Source organism: Hyposmocoma kahamanoa, unplaced genomic scaffold (assembly GCF_003589595.1).
Source record: "Hyposmocoma kahamanoa isolate Upper Pololo Valley unplaced genomic scaffold, ASM358959v1 100021, whole genome shotgun sequence".
Taxonomy (NCBI): Eukaryota; Metazoa; Arthropoda; class Insecta; order Lepidoptera; family Cosmopterigidae; genus Hyposmocoma; species Hyposmocoma kahamanoa.
In genome coordinates, this window is record NW_020653200.1 from 9,605,894 (window position 1) to 9,631,559 (window position 25,666).

Genomic DNA, 25,666 nt, shown 5'->3' on the forward strand with positions numbered 1-25,666 from the left:
ACGGTGTAAATTTGAGACGGGGCAGCAAGGCCAGCTACCTTAATCAATTGTAGTTACAGGAAAACGGTTCTAGAAGACTATCCATGAATTTTGAAGATATTTTAATTGGCATCCACAGATATTGAAAAAATGGTACAGTCAGCAAGATAAAAGGCAATTTTTTTTATGCCATACGATCCGGTCTCTAGTAAGGATCAATAGTCTCTATGGGACCAACTGAGGTAAGAGTACTCGAAATGTTAGAAATCGGAAAAACTTTTTACTATATATTTTGTAGGGACATATTTAGTAATCAGTTATTCTAGGTAGTTATTCCGCAAAGAGCAAGTAGCGGCTGTAATTCTACCCGAATGGATTCCATTGAAAATTGCTGCAAGTGCGTCTTTCAATTCTTGAACACTGTTGTTTTTTTTAAAATTTCATTTCTTACATAGCCCCAAAGAAAAAAATCAAGGAGCGTCAGATCAGGGCTGCGCGGTGGCCATTTGATAGGACCATGTGTTCCTATTCATTTGTTTCCACACTTGAGAACATTTTGATTAAAAATCATCTTAAAAGTGATAATTCTCTATTAACAAAACAAAACAAAGCTGTTCCAAATTTAAAAAATAGTGATATGATTATAATTTGGTTTTACTTAAGTCTTATTTGTAGAGTAGAGGCCAGTTTCGTTTCTAAAAAAAACTTTTCAAATAAAATGTGTGGTAAAAGGTTTATTGCATTTTCGGACATAGAGATTATTGATCCTCACCAGAGACCGGATCGAATGGCATAAAAAAGGTTTTGTAAAAATTGTCTTTTATCTTGCTTACTGTACCATTTTTTCAAAATCGGTGAATGTCAATCATTATATCTTCAAAATTCATGGGTAGTCTTCCTATGGGTAGTTTTCCTGTAACTACAACGATTAAGGTAGCTGGCCTTGCTGCCCCGTGTCAAATATACACCCTGTATATCTGCTCTCAGAATTTTAAAATTTTTATAAATTACTGGGAAAGAGACTGGGCTTATTGTTGTTAAATGAATTGCTTCCCTTTTTTAACAGTTCGGTAGCAGTTAGTTAAGTTAGTTAATTGAATAATATGGATAGTAGATCGAGGTCGGTTCCATTTTGAAGTACGCGTTTTAATTAAATTCGGCCTATCGAAAAAATTGCATAATCCTCGTGTTCTACAAAATAAATAACAATCTATGTGTTGATGGCAAAATCACGGGGATATACAAATAAATTCACTACTCTGTCATCAACTCAATACAGGTTGCTCGAAATGTAGAGCAGGGTCCTATTCTAACCTGTAACCTTCATTTAAATAACATGTTTTGTTCATTAGTTTTTGACACACCGTTTCAAAGATCTTTTCTTTTCAGAGCGAACCCGAGCGCGGCACAGGCGTATGAGTTGACTTCGAGCGCTGGCGGCGGTTGCGGCGACACGGCGGGCACGCTCGCCAACCACGGGCCGCAGCCGCCGCTTACCCTCGGCTCGCACTCCCCACAGGACCCTCGCAAGAGAAAAGGACCACACTTGTAAGTGGTGTTCCCATAGTTAATTTTTTACTTTTCTATTTGAGTTAGTATAAGTAAACAACTTAGGTACCGACTTTAATCACAGTGGCAAACTACACATGAGTGGCTCCAATACTATGAACTTTGTTATAATTTTCAAACAACAGGTGGCGCTACGTAAATATCGTTTTTTGTAAATTGGAGGTTGTTGAAATCTGTATTTGTAAGAATTGCAATAATTAAATAATTTGAATCTGTCATGTTGGATCATAGCAATGCGAGTTCAGAATTCGAGATGTCGAGCTGCGACGCCTCTCTACCAACTCCTTCAGCCATGCAACACACGGTTCCTGCAGGCACCACTCGCAGTAGGAAAACTTCGTCTTAGTAAGTTCTTGGGCATTGCAATTCATCAAAATAACATAGTTGCTCGAAAATTTCTATATCTCGGTGCTAATGCTACGGCTAAATCTCCAGCGAATCATAAATTTTTTTTATTTCCGTACCTCATGTACCCTCTTTATTTTCTTTCATGTTTTCGCCTGCCTGTCGAAACCATTGCCACCTATGCCACCGAAATTAGCTACTACTATACCCGTATTTATCAGAATCACGGAAGAAAAAAACAATGAAAGTGCCTTAAGACTCGATTACTATCAGAACCGCAGTCGCCAAAACTCACACATTAATAATATGAGACAATATGAAATCTTGATGATGATTGGTGGTAGTTTCTAATTTAAAAATAAATAAATTCTAAATTGTTACTATAATTTAAACTTTACTCTCTTGGCACATCGTTGAAAGTTCTTTACAGTACCAATACCTATTATTGCAAGTTAAGACGTGCTGCCATCTAGCGGATAATCGCTTAACAACGATGAATTCCATTGTTTACTTAGTTCTCCAAAAAAGAAGACAATATTGCAGCGGTATAAGGTTTAGTTTCGTTTCTTGTAACAAAAAAAATTACGATAAACAGAAAATTGAAAATTTATTACAATTAAATATAATAAGACTTAACGATGACGTGAAACACCACCATAGATAATATTACAAGAGCAACTGTCATTTTAACACTACAAATACAAATTAGCAAAATAATTCACATTTCTACAATTTTCGAGGTTTTGCGCGAAATAATTGACACGACTATAACCTGTTAGCACACGTGCCACGCAAACTAAGCACTGGGGGCCTACCACAACCTATCAAAACAATATTACTTTAACCTTACATTGACTTTTCGTACCATAACGCGCTTAAAGTAAGCTTATTTTTAATGTTAAAACTATGATGTTTTATTGGCAGCTTTGTGACTATTCATTCACTCAGTTCGTACTATGACGCGACTTTGACATTAAAGTAACATTGCTCTTATGTCAAATTTAGCAATCATTCATAGCATCATGAAAATGATAAACTGAATTGATATGACATGAAAAAATAATTGAAAATAACGTAATTTTAATAGATTTCATTATTACATATTTTTATTTTTTTGTCAGTTAAAATTCTTTGAATGTAAATAATATTAAGTACTTTAACATTATACTACGATAACACGATTCGGAACATCAAAAAAAAAAAAGAGATGGCATTATACAGTTCATATAGCGTTGTTTCTTTCCTACTTTTAGTAAGGAATAGACAATATTGGGAAATCATTCGTTCTTTCAGTCACTTTAGCAATAATACATTACTTGGTTGCTAGGTTTGTCATGGTACGAAAATGAGTATAATATTACAATAAGCTTACTCTAAGCTTCATTTAAATAAAATTGTTTTTGGAAAGGTTATGGTAGGCCTCCTGGTTAATGACTTCTTGATTCGCTCTGGACCTTTTGTAGGGAAAAGTGTCGTTTTTATTTTGACTTTCAATTATTTTGTGAAATCTAGTTTAAAGTGGAATAGGATAGTGCTATTGTGCCTTAATCGAAGATTAAAATGCGAAATTATACTAATCTCGAACTAAAATACCCGCATCGGCCCGCTGTAAGGAATCCCGAGTCAATCCAAGCACGCCGCCTCAAATTGGCTATCCTCTTTGTGGCGGCCATATTTACAGAAACATAATTAAACTTCATGTTTAGGCTGATGGCTTTGCAAAGCCTTAATAAATTAAAAAAAAAAATAATGACTTCTGCTGTATTTATTGATTTGTCATTCTAAATCATTTTCCACATTTCATAAGGAATCCTAATGAAACAATGGGGCAAACCCGTCTAATGCCTTGATAGTGTTTTTCCCAGCAAAATCTGTATAAAACCCTTCGTTATACGTCTACAGCTTTTATTTTTGCGAGTGGTACGATTTAATTAGTGCAGCGTCGAAGTCAACTTGTGAACAAGTAAGTTATAACGAGTTAAAACATTAGCGACGCAAAAAGGGAAAAGGAAACATGATTGTTTTTTTAGAAAATTGCGAAATTGATTTTACATTGTTAATTAGTTGTTGCTCGTTATAGTTTGAATTTACATATACAAGAATATTTATGAATTTCACTATCACTCCGAAAAAGGCGTTTATACTAGATGAACGTTACGTCCGTTACTAATATTGCGGTGCCGTATAAAATCGCGTAGTAAACTATATTTCTCCTTGTGGAACGCGTCAAAGCGCAAGTTCTCACAATGCGACCAATTAGTTCTTGATAGGTACCCTTTGACGTTACCCTTCCACCTGTTACTAGGAAACATTTGGACGGATTCTTGTCGTGTTGACGTAGTGTTACTTTACTCGATTAATTCACATTAATGTGTTGTTTTGGAATATATTTCCATATTCGTGTTTGGTTATTTCGTGGCTAGCTTAAATTCTCGTAAATAAGTTTTTGAATTTATTCATCACAATTTCGAAGCGCCCTTCGCACAAAGAGTGTCTTTCTTTACAAATTTCAATGTCCATGTCTGTTACAGAAATAGGCCTTACGTTTAAATCTATTCTTCGAACACCCAGCTGTGCCCTTTTACGTATGTAGTGTACTGCAGAAAATTTTAAATGTCGTCCCCTTTTAGTAATAAAAGGGGTCACTAGCAGTGGCTCGTAGTGTACATAGTATCTCGTAGTGTACCCAAAGGGATTTTAAATACTGCGATTAGTATATATTTAAAGAAGATCAAAGAAGTGATGTTAGTCGCATTTGCAAAACTGGAACTAATTCATAAATTATACCGATCAGATAGTCGATCTGTACAGTACATTACTAAAGGTATGCGATGGATTTTTGTTATATTTCTTTGCGTTCCGACCTGGTACAATTTAAATGTAGTAAGTAGTACTTACGTGTTACTTACGGTGGTCGTCTAGTCGTTAGTTGTCGCGTCTGTGGTTGTCACAGTGTTGTCGTTGTCATCGTCAGTGGAGACGTGGAGACTTTCACAATAGAAGGCGCCTCGTGTCGCAACGTTTGGTGACCAAAAAAGTTTTTATACTACACCTGCTCTGAAAGGATGTGCCGGAAAGTAGTTTATTACGTAGGTACTCTTCTAAACATAGCTCAGAAAGGAGTAATAAAATGCGGGAGGAAAAAGTGTATGAAAATCCATTTCTAAAGCTCTGAGCAGGAGGAAAAAACCTATGTGCTGATTTTTCTTAAATTTTGTGTAATATCGGGGGCCTGTCACCATGGTAACCAGTATCATAAAAAGTTTTTACTCCAAGTTCGCCAATGTTATTGGCCTCTTAACCATTTCTGATCAATAATTTAAAAAATAACCAAGATAAAAACGCGCGTGCGGGGATTGCTTGCATTTTCCAATTTGTGTTGATTTTACTCAAACTGTCGTCGAGTGAAAGTCAAAAACTTGAATGAAACTGTACAAACAGTTCTTGAGAATTTATTGCCTGAGAAATTCAGAAATAAATACATATGAAGACTTTTTACATTGGAAAATTGAGAAAAATGCGCCTCCTTTTTCCATTTCTCGCTGTCTTATTTTAGTGAAAAAGCGCAAAAATATGTTGTGGTCTTTGTATTCTATGTTAAAAAGTACAATAATGTAAAGTTATTAATAAAGAGTAAGTTTATTATTCGTAGGTGTAGGATAAAGCATTATGTATCGGAATACAGTACGATTTCCAACTCATGTGTTTCATGGCTCAAACTACACACTCGTTGGTAGTCGGTCACTTTCTCCCCTCGGTGAACAATGTATTATTGTACGATTTCAGCGCTTTAAATAATAAGATTTGCGTAAGCTTCGGTTTCCGGTTGGTTTGTTTTGATTTAGCTCTCTGTAACGCGGAAGGTCGCCGGTGCGCAGATTTCACAAGATTTGATGAATTTGTAATTATATTCTAGAAGTAATAAAACTTAGTGGTGATTTGGACGTCACTTGGGAAATTGACATTTTGATTGGGTAACTTTCAGAACACATGTGATGTAGCATGTTGTTGTAGCAGGTATTACAGGGCAATAATAAAGTAAAATAAGTAAGTTGCAACGGTAATAATAATAAACTTAACGTTGCATCTTTTTTTAAATACTAATAATAACAATTGTTTGCTTCAGGACAGAGATCATAGTAAAAAAGTGGACACCATAAAATAATCAAAGAAATTTATAAAACATAACGTGAATAAATTAATATAAAATAAATATGCAGTGTAAATAAATCATATTGAACGTTTAAAAGTGACGGCTAAGTAACGTTTGAAATTGTCCAGCGCTTTTCAAGTTTGCGCAAGTTTGCAAACTTGCGCAAATTCTGAAAGAGATGAATTAAAAATAGCCATTTTCTTCAAATTTGAATCCCCTACTTTAGAAATCAGCCCTTCATTTCATTTAGGATAATGATCTTGATGGATAATAACCTGTTTATATTTAATACCTGATTGAAACATACATTTCTATGGTGGAAATTAATATTACAAATTATTATAATACGAACTTGATTTAAGTACAATTTGCTATACCCTGATACTATTATTTGCTTGTAACAACTTATCTATACCATGGTTGCAATAAACGATAATAAAAATAATAAAAAAGAACTTTATTCTTGAACACAAAACATATTTCAGATAAAACAATAATTGCTTAATCTATGTCGACGAAAAGGTAAAAACCTCTGCAATTTGCTGGTTTTCATGTTTTACCTGACAAGTATTCGCTGCTGGTCACACCGTAGCATGTAGAAACGGGTATCTTTTCGATTAAGTATATATAATATTCTTTTCACATAAATAAATATTCTGAATATATGCTAGTTTAGAAAATTCTGCTGATTCCAAATACATACATATGTATAACACTCATTTACGACATAAATGTCGCTTAGACACTTGCAACTTTTAATTATCGATATCTAAGCAGCATACAAGCTATGTACAAATGTGCGAATGGGGACTGTATCGGCACAACCCCACAAATGTTTCGTCGAGGCAAGTGGCGAACGCGATAGTGTAAATGGGTCAATCAACTTTTAAGTGTCCTGGTTCATGAAATTTTTAATTTTAATTTGATTGAAGATTTTAATACACATTATTATTTTATACGCTAGGTAATTCATTCTTTTATAGGATTCCGCGATTAGCAGTGCACTTATCGTCAAAAAAAATATAATTTTTGACTTAAAAATCCGAAGGTACCCAATAGCATCTGTCCCCTGTACCACTAGTTGAATATATTTTTTAATCATGTAAACTTTATTTAAAATTAAAACCAACACTTCAGTTTTATGAAATATGTAATAGATTATAACTTTTTATATTTGTTGGAGCGGTATGATACATAACTTCAAAAATATCACCATTAACAGTGTCTCTTGGACAACGATTGTCCTATCACTCAGTGGAATTATTCACTAAAATAGTAAATCGAGCATTATTTGTTATAAAAAAATAACAAACAAATTTTTTTCATACTTTGCTATTTATCTCTTAAAGCTTACTGAAAATTTTTGTGCTTTATAAAAAAAAAGATGGATAATGTTATTGTTAAACATGGGGACAATCGGGTTGTCCAATAGACATGTTTGGTTGTCCAAAGGAAATATTAACTTCTAATGCTAATTATTAACTTCTAATTTTGTGTTATTTCAAATGAATATTGATAAGGAACAAAAAGAAAAATTTACGTTAAAAATTAATACAAACCAAAGTACGATTTGCATAAAATAATAATAGAAGTTTTTAAGTGCTTAAGAAGCAATCAACATCCTTAAAACAATTAGTCTTATAATCAACTACACAACTTAGACTAAGCAAAGAACGCTTTGAGATTTTAATAAACAGTCTCGTTAAAACTATCACTACGGAAAACATTGTGCGCAATAGTCCATTGCAATGAAGAAGCAATTAGACATGAAACAATAAACTTGTGAAACAAAATAATAACAGACTTTTTAACAGAACAATAAGAAGCAATGAAATCAACGCTATCAATAATATTAAAACTAACTTCGAAGATAATCAACGTCGCTAAAAACAATAATAATTTAAATAACTTACTCTACGCAAACTAAACTTTGCAGTCTTTAAAAAACAGTCACATTGATACAATCATTACGGACTACTATATCCAGGTACTGAAGTTTAATAATAACATTTACTTAAAAATCTATCATAGTTCTTTTTTCTTATGCATAATAGAGATCAATAGGTGTACGTTAAGAAACTTATTTTTCAAAAACATTAATATTATTTAAAAATTTATAGTAATCAACCCCTCTTTTGGCTTGTACTTCTGGACAATCAAGTTTCCTAATTATATCTTCATACGCTATGTATGATACATCTTTCTCATCTGTAACAAACAGTTTTCCGCCTTTTACGCACTTCAAGAATACCACTTTGATTTCGCCGTCCTCTTCAATGTCGCTTTGTGCAATGCATGCATACGTATGGAACGATCGACTAAAATCACAGCTTCATTTGAACGGATCTCATCAACACTTTGTCGAAAATTCCTCTACTGGGTTTTCATATTAAAAACATGTTTCTTTAGAGTTTTCATTTCTTCTTCAAAATCCCTTACCATGTTTTCTACTGTCTTCCTTCAGTTTTTTTACGTTCTTGACAGTTTTCATTTTTGTCCCTTCTTTCAGGTAGGTTTCCATTTCTCTCACCCACTCAAACCATTGTACGAGGGTGAATCAAATATAAACGGTAATTTTACTGTTGACTGTACCAAATACGTTCGGACCTGATGTGGCGGTGTTGTTGTTGTTGTTTTGTTTAATAGGAGTGGGGGTAACAGCTTACCTCGCAGCAGTGTTGTGTTCTGCCGTCAGTACAGCCATGACCGAGCAAGAGGTACATCCATCTGTTGCGCAACGCATCGTCATAAAATTTTTAGCAAATGAAGATGTTAAACCTTCGGAAATTTTTACTCGTTTGCGGGCACAGTTTGGGGACACTACTCTGTCTCAGAATCGAGTGTATACGTGGGCCAGAGAATTTCGGGATGGACGAGAACGTGTGGAAAACGAAAGTCACCGTCGACGCCCAAGATCAAGTCTTACAGATGAAAACATTAGTGCCGTTCGAGAGCTTATTGAAGGTGATCGCCGGTTAACTGTTCAAGAAATCTCGTCGGAAATTGGTATCAGCTACGGGAGTGTTCAGTCTGCAATCACAGACCACCTTGACTTCCGAAAGATTAGTGCTCGATGGGTTCCGAGGTTGTTGACCGGAAATCAAAAACAGGTCAGGTCGGTGATCGCTGGGAGACTTCTGCATCGATTTCAAGAAGAAGGTGAAGATTTTTTGAGGCGCATCGTCACATGTGATGAGACGTGGGTCCACCATTACACTCCCGAATCGAAAATGGCAAGTAAGGAGTGGCGAAGGAAGGATGAAGGCTGCCCAGTGAAAGCCAAAACTCGTCTCTCAGACGAAAAAGTTCTTGCAACAATTTTTTTTGACTCAAGGGGAGTTCTACTCATTGATTTTCTTCACGATCAACGAACAGTGAATGCAGCTTACTACTGCCAGGTCCTACAGTCGGCAAAAACCAGTTACCGGAACAAAAGAAGAGGTGTGCCCATTAGAGATGTCATCCTTCTCCATGACAACGCAAGGCCTCACACCGCATTGTTGACAAGGGATAAATTGGAAGAAATGGGCTGGGAAACTCTCGAACACCCTCCTTACAGTCCAGACTTGTCCCCTTGCGACTACTTTTTGTTTGCGCCCTTGAAAGAATCACTTGGAGGAAAACGATTTGAAAGCAATGACGATGTCGAGAAGCACGTGCGCGATTGGTTGACAACTCGCCCTCAATCTTTTTATGAAGAAGGAATATTCAAGCTTCCAAATCGGTGGCAGAAGTGTGTAGATAATGCAGGAGACTATATTGAAAAATGTTGAAGGTATAGTTTTTGTATAATATTATTCAATAAATATAATTTTAAAAATTACCGTTTATATTTGATTCACCTAATATTTTATCTTTAACAGCATCTACGTTTATTTTGATTTTTTTATTCTTACAGTCTTCACAAATCCCTAACATGCAATCATGTTTATTAATGTCACAAACAGTTTCCAAAATCAGTGTACTTAGGTTAGTGCTATCGATTACTTTTCTATTTTTTAAAGCTTTTATTTTAACTGCTGCATTTGTGTGTGTTCTACAGAGACACATATCCCTGCCATCCACAGTTGGTCTAACTATATAGAAGGGTCGATGTTTAGTGAAATAGTAGTAGGAACATTTGATATCCGGATTCTCGGACCTAAACGCTTTAAATAGGTTTTTCATGGAGTCCAAGAGGAACCGTTTCTGTGCCTTCTCTTTGCTTTTGGTAACGGTCTCTTTTTTGCCGGCAGTATTTCTTGACATATCATCTCTTTGGAAAAAACATGCTATCTTATTTTTCAGGACCGTATTTCCACTGCATGCACTTTTAGTTGTTCTCATTCTTCCTTGTAAACCTAAACCCTCTTTTATGATTTTATTCTTTTCAGATGCATTTATGTCTTTAAAAATATTTTTCAATATTGTTTTCTCTTTTCGGATTTTAATTTTTTTATATCTTTCTCTAATGGTATTTGTTAAAGTTTTATATTTGTTGTGGTATCCTTCAGTACTTATACCTGCATTTATTTTTTCTGACTCTTTTTCTTTAATCTTACGTATTTCTTTTTCCTTGCGAGCAGCTCTCTTTTTATATTTTTCATATTTTTTCTTCCACATCTGAGCCGCGCTTAGTAATCGTAAGTTTTCTTTATATAATTTAGTTCTATCTCGACGAACCCTTTTTCTTCCGTTTTCTTTATTTTTATGATTTGAAAACACATCGGGACTTGGAAGCGGAGTGGGTACATTTAGGGCTAGGGGTATATTTATTTCTTGCAGAATGGACGGGGAGCTTGGAGGTGTAACGGCAAGTACGTTTTCAATTGTTTTAATTCGTTTTCTTTGTTCTTGTTTTCGCAATTTCCAAATAGTCCTGCAATGTTTTTGTTCGCTCGGCTGCATATTTGAAATCAATTTTTTGTTCTTATGATAGCTTTCTCTCTTTCTTCTTTTTCGTTCAGCATATTTTTCTGGCCCGCTTTGAGTTTTTCTCTATAGCGTCTCGATTTTTCTTTTTCAGACATTCCCATTCTATAAAATAAATACCAAAAATCATATAGAACAACTATTTTAAAATGTAAAGCCAGGAAAATTAATAAAATTTGTAGTTTTATTATACAAAGAATCAAACTGCACGAATTGGTCCTACGGACAACCAATCATGTCCCATGGACAACCAATTTGGTTGTCCAGACGACAGGTTGTCCAAGGGACTTTTTTTAAAATTTAAGCTACCTGAGCAAGAAGTGAGGTTTTGTGTCTTTTATATCACTCTCACAATAAAATCAAGAGTAAATACAATCTGTTGCACTATAATTTAATATAATATAACAATCTATTTACCTATTTCTTGTGGTGGTCCGGGGGACACGCAATAAACACACCCACGTTCGAACTCGGACCTCGATCAACTGACGCCACGGTTTCGCCGAAATTAAGATGGCGACTAAGTCTATTCACTTACTGGTATAAATAGCTTTTTGTCATTATAGCTGTCGCGCCATCTCTGTATTGTTGCTAGAACTTTTTACCGGTTGTCCGATAGACTTAAGCCACGTAAGATTTTACGGGGACAAAAACTTAATGCAAAAAAATCCTAAAATGGATAAAATAAAAAATATCGATACGTTTTTTTGACAACAGTTATAATCATAATGTTTAAATATGTAATTACAAATACCTGCTGGATATTGATTTTTTTCGTGGCATGAAATACCATGGTGCGACGTTACTTGGGGACAAACGTTAATACTATGGATCGAAGTTTTGGGTCACTCGGACAACCATTAAATAATGGATAAATTTGAATATTTAGTAAAGATGTTGGTTAATGATATATTTATTTTAGTATTCATTTTAAGAAAACTATACATAAAACAATTATAGTTTTAAAGAATTCTTGTTAGTGGTCTCACTTTGTCTGGGACACAATGAGTTGGTCGTCGGACAAGTAAAAGTTGATTGACCCAAATGCTTTATTATTTTGCCTACCGTTGACCTATGTATATAATCGTTACTGATTTTGCATTGTGTCGAATTTCAGCCAATGCAATGTCCCAAATAAGCATGTTTGCTTTAAGTTTGACATTTAATTACCGATACGATCGGTAAAACAGAAAATTTTCTATCGTACTTTGTTATTAAGTAAACTTATTGTTAACTTTATTTTACTTACACTACACTATCCTTAGTAAATATTCTATATTTTCGTAAAAACTTATTTTCTCACTTAGTAAACATGATTGTAGTGGCACGGCAAGCGCTTACGATGACGACGACGGGGACGACACCAGATCCACACGCACAGCACCTGATAAAAAGTAAGCGTTTGTTAAAATTTATCTCAACATTTAAGCTTTTATGTAGTTGATTGGTTAGTCATTAGTTAAGGCTTCTAGAAGAAAAAGTTACATACATATATGACGACAAATATGTATAGAAGATATGATTCCTGTGTGATTGATCTTTATATCGCTCAACTATTGCAGGCAAAACCACAGCGAGATTGAAAAGCGACGTCGAGATAAAATGAACACATACATTTTAGAGCTTAGTTCTATGATACCAATGTGCGGGGCCATGGCTCGAAAATTGGACAAGTTGACCGTGCTCCGCATGGCAGTGCAGCATTTGCGTTCTGTGCGGGGCGCCCTCTCTGCGTGCCCTCTCACCGCTAGACCCCGGCCCTCTTTCCTCTCCGAGCGTGAACTGAACTCACTCATCCTACAAGCGGCCCACGACTGCTTCCTTCTGGTCGTAGGCTGCGACAGAGGCAGATTACTCTATGTTTCAGCGTCAGTCAAGCGAATGCTGCATTATGATCAGGTTAGTAAATGTTAAACTAAAGCTGTTAGTTATGTAAGTCATACGCCATCTCAATCCCATTTAGTTTAATTTTGGACTATTTTTGTTTCCATATATATTATTTAGTATCGTTTTACGGAGTGTAACTAAAACGTGTACTCATGTTTTAAGTTAATTTTAAATTAATAGTATGAAACTGTAATAGATTTAATGCCTAGAGTTCCGGATTGTATTTTTCTTATAACTGTGAATAAAAAATTGGAATTTCTTTATTATAATTACTTCATTTATTGCTACTAAATTACGATATCGTTAACAGTCTGTAGTCTCCGTCTTGGAAGACCAGAGTTTTAATAATACGGATGCCAAAAAAGCTCAACTAAATTGTGTAATATGAAAACGGAATCCTAAAATATAGCAGTTTCAATTTCAGTCAAGATTTGTCTACTATGAAATGATAGGTTATTTGCAGCCATTTTTGAGTTTTGTTTTTTATACTCATTAACTGCCCGTCGCATAGCGAGGATTAAAAGTTATCGCTCCGTTTTCTGATCGTTTTACGATATGTTGTGATTTTAAGTAATGAAGATTACTATGAAATGATAGTGTGCGCTGCGCATCCGATGATAGTTTGCACCGTCGGTGGCAAATTTATTGACAGAAATTTATTGGAACATCAGCGCCGTCCTTTTTTTACACTGGACCGCGGGATGAATTTAGGAAATCGGTTCCGATGGGAGCATCGGAATCGATTTCCTAAATTCAGCTAAACTGTGCATAACAGTGTGAAAGCGCAGATGATATAAGGCGGCGCATCGGAATGGCATTCAGTCAGATGTCTCTTCAAATGCTGCATTCGATGTGGATGTATGTTTTTACGGTATCATGGTCGACCTTTTGAGCCGCATCTGTAAATGTGTAAGATCTCTGTGTAAGCGGTACATGTGTAGTGCGTGTAATTAATATGTAAATACTATTAGACATAGTCTGGCTAATGAAAGATGAGATTCGAAAACGTGGGATATTTAAAGAAGAATTCCTATAGTATCACGTGTGTAGTACAAAAAAATATTTATGTGATTAACAAGTATGATATCATTGGATTAACATTACAAATTACAAACGACAAAACGTTTTACACTCGACTGAAACTTCTTTTATTGGATAATTCATTTTACAGTGTAGAGGAATTTCTTTCGAAGAAATTGTAATTTTATTTTTATTTCACGTCGTTATATTTCGACAATATTTTGTGTTTATTTAAATATTTTTAGTTATACTACTTTATTTTCTATTCATTGTTATTCTTTATATTATTGACGATCATATTATCCCTTGGCATTATATTTTAAATTGTAATCTTGTGACATTGTAATAATAATAATAACTTATTGATAATATGACTTGATTCTGTTATATTTTATATTTCAAGAGTTAAGTACTACGTGTTTTGGAAATTGTTTCGTCAATCGTGTGTCTACAGACACACATAATTCAGGTATGGTATTGGTAAATCAATGTAGTCTTGGCGCGCTAAACCAATTAACTAGTTTGTGCCTGTTCCCTAACAGTGATTGGCGTGACAATTTAAATGTTCTAATTATTTTTCCCAGTGACTGATATACACGGTATTATTTTGGAATATGGATGAATCTGCCGATATTAAGTTACAAAAAATTATACAGGCAGCCGCAAATTATATTACACTTTTAAAGTTTTGCGATGCATTATACTAACATCTCAAATTGTGTAGGTATTTGCATACATGCCTATTGTCCCGATTGTGTTCACGGTCTGACTACTACGTGGACTCATCTAAACGTCGGGACAATAGATAGGTATGCAAATACCTATTAAATTGTTTACTCGCGTTTTGAAAAGGTAGGCGAAAATTATGTCGCTAAATTTTGCCAAATTTATAATATACAATTGAAATGAATCGTGGCTGCGCCACATAACAATGTTATTTTAATTAAATAACTTAATAATTTCACAAAATAATTAAAATAATTTTTACAATTGAATATAATAATTAAAATTAAAATTGAATATTTTGAAATAATTTTTTGGCGCACAATGTTTAATATAGTGTATTTAAAAATTGTCGAGAAAAAATATTTTAAAAAGTCATGGGCACCATGTGGGTGTAACGGGTGTGACTGCTGCCATATCACGCGATCTTAAATCCCATAGAATTGGTATAGGGTACGTTAACAGCCAACTAACCTTATTAGATCTTAGTGCTAGTTTGTCGTATAAAAGAGAAAAATTGGAAGTATTATTTTCCGCATATATTACAAATCAGTAGTCCAAATGTGCAGAACATATCCATGAATAGAAGACCGTATGCAAAAAATGGAATATAATAGACAAAAACTACGATATTACATCTTATCAACCGTTTATTATTGATCTATTGGAAGAAACGCCATCAGAATTTCAGATGAAGAATGTTAATTGATAAAATAGTTCCAATTAATTTTAATATTTTATAATTCCCATTTAAGTTTATTTCAATCAATTTCTTAATATGTATAGGTCAAGAGAAACTTAAACATTTTTTACCGCTAAGTTCTTTACTATATGAGTACTTAATTCATTGATAGCGTCTTGTGTACATATGTATATCTTTACGGAAACCATATTGAGATTTAGATATAAGATTATATTTATTTAAAAATTTAAACGTACGAGTATTGATCAACTTCTCAACGATTTTTGTAGAGATTCGATATTGGTAAATTTTTTACGTCGTCTTGTCATCAGCATCACTCGTGCAAACTGGCGTTGCAATTGATTTTTAAGCGCTTTGGAAATACACCCGTACTGAAACGTAAGTTTACCAAGTTATAAATTACAAAAGGCAAATAAACTAAATTCCATTTGGATTTCTTTGAGGCGGTCGGTTGCAACATCTAAATTCCCTATAAATAAATATATTTGCTTTAACTAAAGTTAAACCTGACGCAAAGACTACCAAAAATTAACAAATCGAAAGCAAAACAAATTAACAACCACGATGGCCGAACGGTTTGCACTATGGTCGCTTCATGAGTAGGTTGGAGTAAATTCTTCTTGGGTAATGCCCTGGAGTAAATTCCGTCGCCCTGGGACTTTTTTACTAGCAATAGTGCTCCTTGTGAAAGAGTTCGTCTAAGGATGTACTGCCACCTTACCTGTTTCTGTCGCCAAGCGGTAATGTGAGCATTACTGCGTCCCGGTTTTGAAGGGTGCTAGTGAAATTACAGGCACTTATGCCTTGTCAACTTATGTGTCAGGACGATGGGCGCAGTGGCAGTGCCCCTAAGATCTTTGCGACTTGTAGCTCTGAGTGGCTATGAATAGGCGTGTCGCTTACAAGTGCAGGACTTGTCCATTCCATCACTTGGTACTACGAAATAAAAAGAAAATACTCAAAGTACAGAAAATTCTTTAGTTTTAAGACCAGGTGATATTTAGTAAAAAATGGATCAAGATTGTTATGTCGCACTACCAATGAAATTGGACAATTCAAGCGAATACTCTTGTGTTCTTTGTCCTGTTATTTTCCATTAAATTTTGCTAATCATATTGAAAAGAGGATTTCGCACTTAGTTTTTCTTTTTCTTTTTTTTCTTAAGAATATTACTAAAATCGCAGCAAAATGATCTATACTTGACACGTCAAGTTACAAGATTATTCCTTTTTTTTATGATTTCCGTAAAACCATACCGACAAGTCTTGGTAATTTTTCTTTTACTAGTCCATTATATTTTATAGGCATTAGAATGGCAATGGCATGAATATTGCGGTTGTCAGCTAGTTTTTAATAAATAACTTGAATATCATCTTTCGTTAGCCATACTCTACGAGTGCTTAGAACAGTAAGAACTGATTATCTACTATTACAAAATGCCCATAAACATTGACATTTATCACCTACCGTTTAATAATGTATACATATGAAAACGTGTGTGTTCATTAAATTGATATTATTACGTAACAAATGTTTTGTATTAATGTCAACCTTATTGCAACCAAAAAGAACTCAAAACCGTCAGTGTAAATTGGCAGAGTTTTATTTTCGGATATTGTTCCAGCGCTTCATTCATAGCCGACATTATATAACTTTTTATGAATGAACTACCCATTCATTTTAAATGTAAGGTTTGCAGCAATAGAGCTGTGACGGAGATGTATCGATTTAGAAATTCATTCATATTTAATCAAACTTGTATCAACTTTTTTATTCACTCTATTTTATCTGAAATGTTCTTATATGAAATGATAATCGTTTGGGGTCTATATGATAATATGATTATACCTTTCCGTTATATCCTGTACCTCGTATTGGTAAAACTTAAAATCAATTTTACTGCAGTCTGAACTCCTGGGCCAGAGTCTGTTCGACATCTTGCACCCAAAAGACGTCGCCAAAGTAAAAGAACAGCTATCGTCGTCGGATCTTAGTCCCCGGGAACGGCTCATCGATATCAAGAGTAAGTATTTATTTATTTACAACTATAATAATTGAAATTGGACATTTATTAAATAAGCACTTATGGAAACGGGGTGTCTTTTTAAGTGTTGTAAGTAAAATTTACATAGGTGTTCATATCTACTTGGTAATAATAGCAGGTAATTAGTGTTGCTCAAATTATCGAAGACCAAGACCAGACTAACCCAGGTTTGTTCAGGCGTACTGACGCAAGACCGGACGTGCTGACGCCCGGTCTTCGTTTTCGTATTAAATTCGCTCTTGGTCTTGGTCTTGCTGCAAGTGTCTCGCTAGTCCTGCAACTACCTATTTATCAAAATACTATTGCCTTGCTTACTGGCGTTATCTGGGAATAGAAACGAACAAATGTGAAAAAATACACCTGTATATGAGAGGAATATTTAACAACACCTCAAAATATAATTAAGCACAAAGTGTCTTCACTGATTAACGCACTGCATAGTAAATAAATGACTACTACAAATAAACCACTTGAATATCAAAATATGTACTACCGACAAAACGATAAAACCTATCAAAATCAGATAACCTTACTTACCTAGTTCACTACTATACTCGTACAATACTGACTTGCTCCTTAAATTACTCAATGTTACAGTTGAATTTCTAAAATTCATTTGCACCACATTAATGAATGTTTAATTACTTCACCAAATAACATTTATAGAATTTTTGTCTTGTTACTAAAAACACTTAACACCTAACCTAAATTCTAACCTAAATTCTTTTTGTTCCATCTCTTTGACTGAAAATAGTTTTGGCGCGCTTCTTTTCGCGCGCGCTGTCGTTGCATTCAACGCGATTCGAAGTTGCCTATACGGTGCAAAGCCGCGTGCATTTGTTGTTGTTTTTGTTTATCTATTACGTCCGAATCCGCTAAACTGATAGTATGTTTTTTATAATCGCTCGTGTATATGTCGATGGCAATGTGTATAGTACCTAGGCAATCTATAGAATACCGGCAATGTATATAATAGTTAATATTTTTTTAACTATTGTACACATTTCCTATGCATTGTATAGAATACCTAGGTATTGTATAGAATGTGTGTTTAGGTTAGGTTAGTACCTATATGGGTAATCCAGAAGCGAAACAATTTGCGTTTCCGAGCTCGGTCGAAAATTATTATGGAAAAGCTAAATATTTAATGCTGTATTACAAACAAAGAAAAACTTATGTACCTAAAAATTTAATGGGTGCTTGGTTCCAATGAAGGAGTTAAAATTTGTATAGATGAAAATGTAATGTTTCAAAAACTGAGTTATTTCATAGCAATGTTTTGTGCATATTATGATTGCATTTAAGTATTTTTTTATATACTTCATTTGATAATTACAATTACATTTTATTAATTAGTTTGATTTGTTGGGAATGGGAATTAACTGTTATACATTTAAATACCATCCTTATTATGATGCCGATCGAAACTAATTAATACATTTTAAGGAACATAGAACTTTAATTTGAAGTGACACCATTCATTTATACAATTTATTAAAAACAGAAATATACTTGAAGTACCAATGTCTATTCTATTATTTTAATGGCGGCCACTAGGCTTGGACCAGTGTCAATTTCGTACCAATTTCTATAATTTAAATTCACCTCTGGTCAGCTCACAGAGATAGATATATTCAAATATTAGATTATTATCCTTTTTATCTTGCCCTTAAAAACTGTGCAAGGAAGTATTTGTTTAAGTGGATACTTATTACTAAATAATCACAGCTGATAAATCCGATATATTCAGAAGTACAAATATCGACAGTAAAACACATTATAATAATTTTCCAACCTTAAAGGAAATATTTCATGGTGTTCCTGTAATTTAAGATATTATGGTACTTATAAGGAGTTAATATTTATTTGACCTTTTTAGTCGGCATAATGTAAAAAAAATAGGATTTTCACGTTTGGACTGTTCAATTCCTAGATGAGGCAAGCAACTTTGACAGTCTTTGAATGCAGTATTACTTATTAAAAATATATATATATAGTCTCTAAGAAACAAAACATCCTGTCTACAATATTTAAAGTACTTTCCCTCCATGTCCTATAGCCGTGAGACGCTCTGTATATTGTTCTTAGAAAAAAGTGACATTGACGATTGATTCATATTTTAGAACAACGCAACAGAGTACATATAGGCATAGTTAAAGTGACGGCCAACCAAATTTCGAAAAAATAACTTTATAATATTTACCTATTACTTACACTTGTTTTAAACTTAGCTAAACAGACTATATTCTCTATGAGATAAGGCTGTGTTTGAATTTGTGTATTTTGAGGCAATACTAATTGGTTATAATTTTAGGCATAACAATAACAATATTAGGGTATGTTATACATAAGCGCGTCGCGCTGCGCCTGCTCCTTAATTAGTTTTTCGATTTTCGGTGTTTGTTGTTGTTGGTAACTAACAAACTTTGCTAGTGTTTTTTGTACGCTTTTAACAATTTTAACACATTATTTTATATTAGTAAAACACTGTTTCCTTTAAAATATAATAATAAGTACAATATCTCTTACATTAAAACAACCAACTTTGTTGTTAGAATAAACAGGAGATTTGATATTGATACTAGGAAATACTTTATAAATACGTTACTGCGAGACGTAAGATTTTTGCAGACACAATGTTGCTCTTGCTTGTATCTCGCAGGATCATCTTGCGTAAATGAAAGAACAAGACCGAAAATACAAGACCAAGACCGATTTTGGGCAACACAAACATTCTTAAATAATTCAATAATGACTGTTGCAATTAACTAAAGATTTGTCATGAGATTGGTTAGTTCGATTTTCCTATATCTTTCTTAAGGCAAAATTTAATTGCTTAATATTGTACAGCGATGATGCCCGTAAAAGCGGACGTAGTAGCTGGTGCGTCTAGGTTGTGCCCGGGCGCACGCCGATCTTTCTTTTGCCGCATTAAGTGCAAGGCATCACCTGAAGTAGCAGCAGTCAACACCGCAGCTACCCCAGTCAAGGAAGAGTCCGAACCGCATGCTAAGCTGAGGAAGAAACAGCCGCAGGAAAAAAGATACTGTGTTGTACAGTGTACAGGTACGCCAAGCTCCAAGTTTTTATATAATTTTGATTCATATGTGATCGTAATTTCATTACAGACAACAGATATTTTTATTACAGTTGTGATATTATGACAGTTTGTGAACTGTAAATGTTTTTTTAGGGTATTTGAAATCATGGGCCCCTGCAGAGATGTCAGAAGAGGGTGTAAACACAGCCGATGGCGGCGAGGAAGGCGATACATGTAACCTGTCGTGTTTGGTGGCAGTGGGGCGTGCGCTATCCGATCTGGCGCCACAACCCACTGCACAACCCGTCGCAGCTGTCGGGCCCATCACTAGGCACCTGCAATACGTGTCCAGACACGCTACTGACGGAAAATTCTTATTCGTCGACCAGAGGTTAGAACTTTACCACAAACCAAGACTTTTCGAGTATTCAGGACTTATCGAGTATCTAATCTCTAATTTGAAATTTGCAGAGTGACGCTAGCACTAGGGTTCCTGCCGCAAGAACTACTAGGCACGAGCCTTTACGAGTACGTGAGTGGCCCTGACCTGGGTACTGTAGCGCGTACGCACAAGCAAGCACTACTGCGCAGGGACGCAATGCATACGCCGCCGTACGGGTTTCGTCGCAAGGATGGCCTCATCGCCAGGATTCAGACGCATTTTAAGCCTTTCAGGTAACTGAAGTACTTACTGTAAAAATTTGTGCCCTAATTTGTACATTGTAATTCTTCTCATACCATTGACTTACAATAATTGTAATACAATAATTGTAAGTCAATGTCTCATACCTCTGAATTGTCCGCGATCGCTAAGCTATGTTAGTTAATGTGACTGAGGACGAGATACTTGGAGACATTGCCTCAGTATTCACTGCGTGAAAGGTTATGTAGTAGTATTACGAGCGCGAAACGCAAGTTTCCCGAACGCATTCATTCGTAAAACACGTTTTATTTTTACGTCCCTATCACGATTGAATGTTAAAATGCGCGCGAAAATGTTGGCCATGTAATTCCCGTCTGTCGATTTTGTATACAGAATATACTTGTGTGAATGTGCCCATGAGCTCAATCAATTAATTCCGCCCGCCCCTTTCCCGTTGTACATCCAGACATACGGCGGGATATCATCCCTACTTAGTTGATATAATCAAGGCGTGCTAAGCGCTTTTCGTCTTTACCTATTTATTTATTTATTTATTGGAATTCCCTGCCTGCGACTGTGTTTCCGAGCACATGCAACCTATTTGCAAACCCGGGTACTCATTGGCGAGCTGTAACTGTAACGTGACAGATACAGTAACGAGGTTCTAGTGTCTACGCTTGAAACAGTCTTCAATCAGACAGTTCACAGCGACCGCACGCGTTCCGCTCGCAGCAAGCTCGCGAATCACGTATACACTTTGATTTTTGGTAACATAACATGCAACGATTACGGTTACATCGCGCTAGTGAGACCTGGCTTAAGGTGCGACTGAATGGCATCTTCTGGGCGAGCTCATTTCTTCGTAGAGCGTATCTTTGCTCCAGGGCTAAGTTTTTTTTATGATACTAAGTAGCAGGACGAGCAAGTCGTGCCTAGTGGTAAGCGACATGGCCTGTCCACGGCAGTTGTAGGGCCACTCAGAGTTTTAAATTGCAAAGATCTGACGGGCGCTGCCACAGCGCCCGTTGTCCAGAGACATAAGTTAACAAACCTCATGTGACTGTTATTTCACCAGCCCTTCAAAACCAAAACGGAGTAATGCTCACATTACTGGTTCGCGGCATAAATATACTAACTCTCACAAGGAGATCTACTGCTACGAAAGAGCAAATCCATTTACTTTAGAAAAAATATTTCTGGTACAAAATATCTCGAATGCCCTGTTCTGATTATTTCAACAACATGACTCTTTGAACGGCAATAGTATGACTAAGATGTAAAATGTGACGTGTCCATTCTAGGAATCCGTGGACGAAGGACGTGGAGTGCTTGGTGGCGAACAATACGATCTTGACAGATGCGCATACGCCGCACACGCACGACGCATCACTGGCCTCTTTCGAGATGTTCAAGCAGAGTGAGTACGAACTATAATTGCACAAGCCTTACATTGACAATTTTGTTCTCGCTGTTTGGTGCTAATTTTAACTCTATCTTACCCTTTTATAACTTATGTTGTCAAAACTGTACGTATCGTCCCAAGGCCATGTGTTACATCACAATAACCATGTAATGAAAATATCGCATTCAAATTTACTAACTGGTGCCCGCGACTTTGCCTGAGTGGAATAAATATTTCGAGTAGCCTATAAGAGAAAAAATTAATAAATTTAATAAATTAATCATTTTTTTAATTTGTGGTTGTCTATGTGTGTGTCCTTGGCATCCGCGATACTTCTAAGATTTTGGATTTTCTCATGCTGTCTCAAATAAAAAAAACACGTTGTATGATAGCTTCTATTAATACCCCATACTATGTTTGAAATTGCTATAATTATCTAAACTCGAGGTAAGCATTATTACTATGATCCGCAGTCCAACGTAGGCCTTCTATAGTGCCATGCACTATCTTGCGGTAGACTCACAAATTAGAGAGGAACAATTACTTGTACAGTACTTCTATTTTCTCAATATTCCTCGGCAAACTTCGTGTATCGGCCGTCGTCAGGTTTCATTCAGTTGCCCTTTGCCTTTGGTACAGACCGGACGCTTCCAGTCGACTTGGAACTATATAGAGTTGCCATTACATTTTTTATTTATTATCTGATAGGAGGAAAGCCGCTAAAAACAAAGGCACGACAGGTAATTTACAGCGTGTACTTGTATTACTTACACGAAACTGATACGTTCAAGAAAGACAACAATTGTTACTTTCAAAAAGTCCAAAAGCTTGTGGTGTTTCTATAGAACAGTAACGAATATTTTAAAAGAATATTATAGAAAATAAATCCGTTTCTTTTACTTTCTTTTAATTTATATTTTTGTTAACTTGCTTATTGACGTGGAGTAAATGTTAATAATAATCTCAGTACAGAGTACTAAAAAAACTTACCTCAAAAGTACGTGGAATTACGTCTATTTGCTAAGTTTTATTGAAATGTCCCCTAGTTCGAAATTCTTATTCCACTCAGGCGAAGTCGCGGGACTTATAGGCCTATAAGAGAAATGATTGAAAATAAATGAAAAATTAAACGAATAATTATCTTTCACAAAAGAAACTTATATACCAATGTTCCTCACATGTTATTCAATATAGTTTCAATGTGAAAGTCTGGTGTCCATACTAGGATTAACCTGTGTTATAGAGCACCAGGCTCTCAGCCGTCTACCTCTAAAAAAGATAGACATAAGACAAAAGGATACGTGTACTTAAACAATTACAAAATAAAATTAACTGTTGTTCAATTTGCTTTAAATATAATAGAAGAAAATTGTTAGTATGCTAGGTTGTAAGTGTGTTTATACTTACAATATTATATTATATAATAATATTATATTGTATATTTGCTGTGCTTTTTGTATGTGTGTGAGTGTACGTGTATGTGTGTCTGTGTGTTTGTAATGTTGTGTTGAAGTGCAAGTTTATGTATTAAAATTATGTACGGTAACTATGTATTAGTGATTCGGGGTGTCTGTGTTAGGTGACAATCTGTAATAACTTTTCTGTACCGTGATAATCGTAAGAATGTAAGAAATCCTTAATTGATGGTTATTATAAAATTTATTATTTTAATTTATATACTAAATCTATGGGTTCGAGAAGGAAGGGTTAAGAGGTATGTGTTAAGTATGGGTTAGAGGAAACCAGTTTCATGATTTGTAATAAATAATATTTGATTGGAATAATATAAATAAAGTAATCATTGTTCCTTATTTTAATATTTGTTTTCGTATGATTTGCTTCATTTGGGTATTAATGCATGTGACTGTGATTCTCCTATGTCGCAAATATCTATACCTATATACGGGGTAAACGTAGAAACTGTTAAACAGGTTTAAATCCGATGTTATTTCAATGTTGGGTGGGTTGGTTCTCCAAGAAGATGTTTATTGTATCATAAATATGTGACAGGGCTGAGTGGCACGGTTGACAGCGAGGCGATACAGTCGTCGCGTTTGCTTCCAGACACATTGCCTTCGATCGCACCGAGCCCCAGTGACTTTAGTGGAGTTTCAGACGCGGACCTGGAAATGCAGCGGCTAATCGACTCGCAAGTTGAGTCCCACAAAATAGGAAGCGCTATTGCAGATGAAGCCCTAAGAAGATCTTCTTCAGAAATATCACTTGACCTCCCGACTGATCTGTTGCAAGATGCTGTTTTCAATCAACAGGTAAGATATCTAACATGAAATAAAACTTTATTGAATGTCAGGATGTTTCACCGCAAAGATTTTCAATATTTTTTGTGAAATTACTGCACTAGTTTGTTATAATTGATAATACAAAGATCAAACACTTAGAAAAAATTCCTTCGATCCAGCTGGAGTCGAACCAACGTCTTCTATGCCGTCTACTAAGCCACAGAACGAACCATCGGACCTTACGAATCTTTTCTTACTATGTGCTTGTTGTAGATCTCTGTTTTGGTTTTACGTTAACGACTTTTTACCGTAGCGCCATGTGTGAAAAATCTATGTCTTGATTAATAATTAGACGTAGTTAAGCAAAACGGATCCAATCCACAAAATATGAAATAATGACTTATATGTACCAAAAGGTTTCTAAAGTCTAACCTTTTTTAACAAAAACTCCAACATAAATAAATATCTCTGGAAATACATGACATTATAAGTTTTGAAAATAAAATAAACCGTCTGGAATGGATAGTAGAGAGCAAGGGATTGTTACCCAGAAGCCAGTTTGGCTTCCGAAAAGGCATGGGCACTATGGACAGCCTAAGCATTTTTACATCAGATGTTCGACTAGCCCTCTCCGAGGGAAAACACGTCATAGGTGTGTTCTTAGACATAACATCAGCTTATGATAACGTGAATCTTCCACTACTCTGGCAGAAGATGCTCAATCTGTGTATTCCTGTGAAGATGATCAATGTCATTTACAACATGTTTATGGGTCGCTCTATCGCAGTGCGTGTTAACGGTTCCACAACCCCCTCCCGTATGGTCTGGAACGGCTTGCCTCAAGGTTCCGTTCTTAGCCCTCTCCTTTTCAGCTTGTACACGTCTGACCTCGGCACTTCAGTCAATTGCTTCTGCAAAATCTTGCAATATGCAGACGATATCGCCCTGTACGCTTGTTCCAAATCTTTTTCAGATACTGAAAGACGCCTCAACTCTGCCCTTTTTTA

The 25,666-nt window shown here is 35.3% G+C and overlaps 1 protein-coding gene across 4 annotated transcripts in view; it reads left to right on the forward strand.

Moving 5' to 3' along the window:
• LOC113228134 (protein cycle) overlaps positions 1 to 25,666 on the forward strand; it is a 96,393-nt gene that overhangs the window by 66,674 nt on the left and 4,053 nt on the right. For 2 of the 4 annotated variants that reach the window (XM_026461337.1, XM_026461320.1), the window contains 10 exons: positions 1,369 to 1,527; positions 1,780 to 1,893; positions 12,280 to 12,351; positions 12,520 to 12,856; positions 17,196 to 17,313; positions 20,185 to 20,400; positions 20,528 to 20,765; positions 20,846 to 21,049; positions 22,319 to 22,434; positions 24,484 to 24,689. In XM_026461337.1, the coding sequence (XP_026317122.1) occupies positions 1,369 to 1,527; positions 1,780 to 1,893; positions 12,280 to 12,351; positions 12,520 to 12,856; positions 17,196 to 17,313; positions 20,185 to 20,400; positions 20,528 to 20,765; positions 20,846 to 21,049; positions 22,319 to 22,434; positions 24,484 to 24,689 (1,780 nt within the window). Of the gene's footprint in view, positions 1 to 1,368; positions 1,528 to 1,779; positions 1,894 to 12,279; positions 12,352 to 12,519; positions 12,857 to 17,195; positions 17,314 to 20,184; positions 20,401 to 20,527; positions 20,766 to 20,845; positions 21,050 to 22,318; positions 22,435 to 24,483; positions 24,690 to 25,666 lie in introns of those variants that run through there. The other 2 variants (XM_026461348.1, XM_026461329.1) reach the window with 2 other exon arrangements.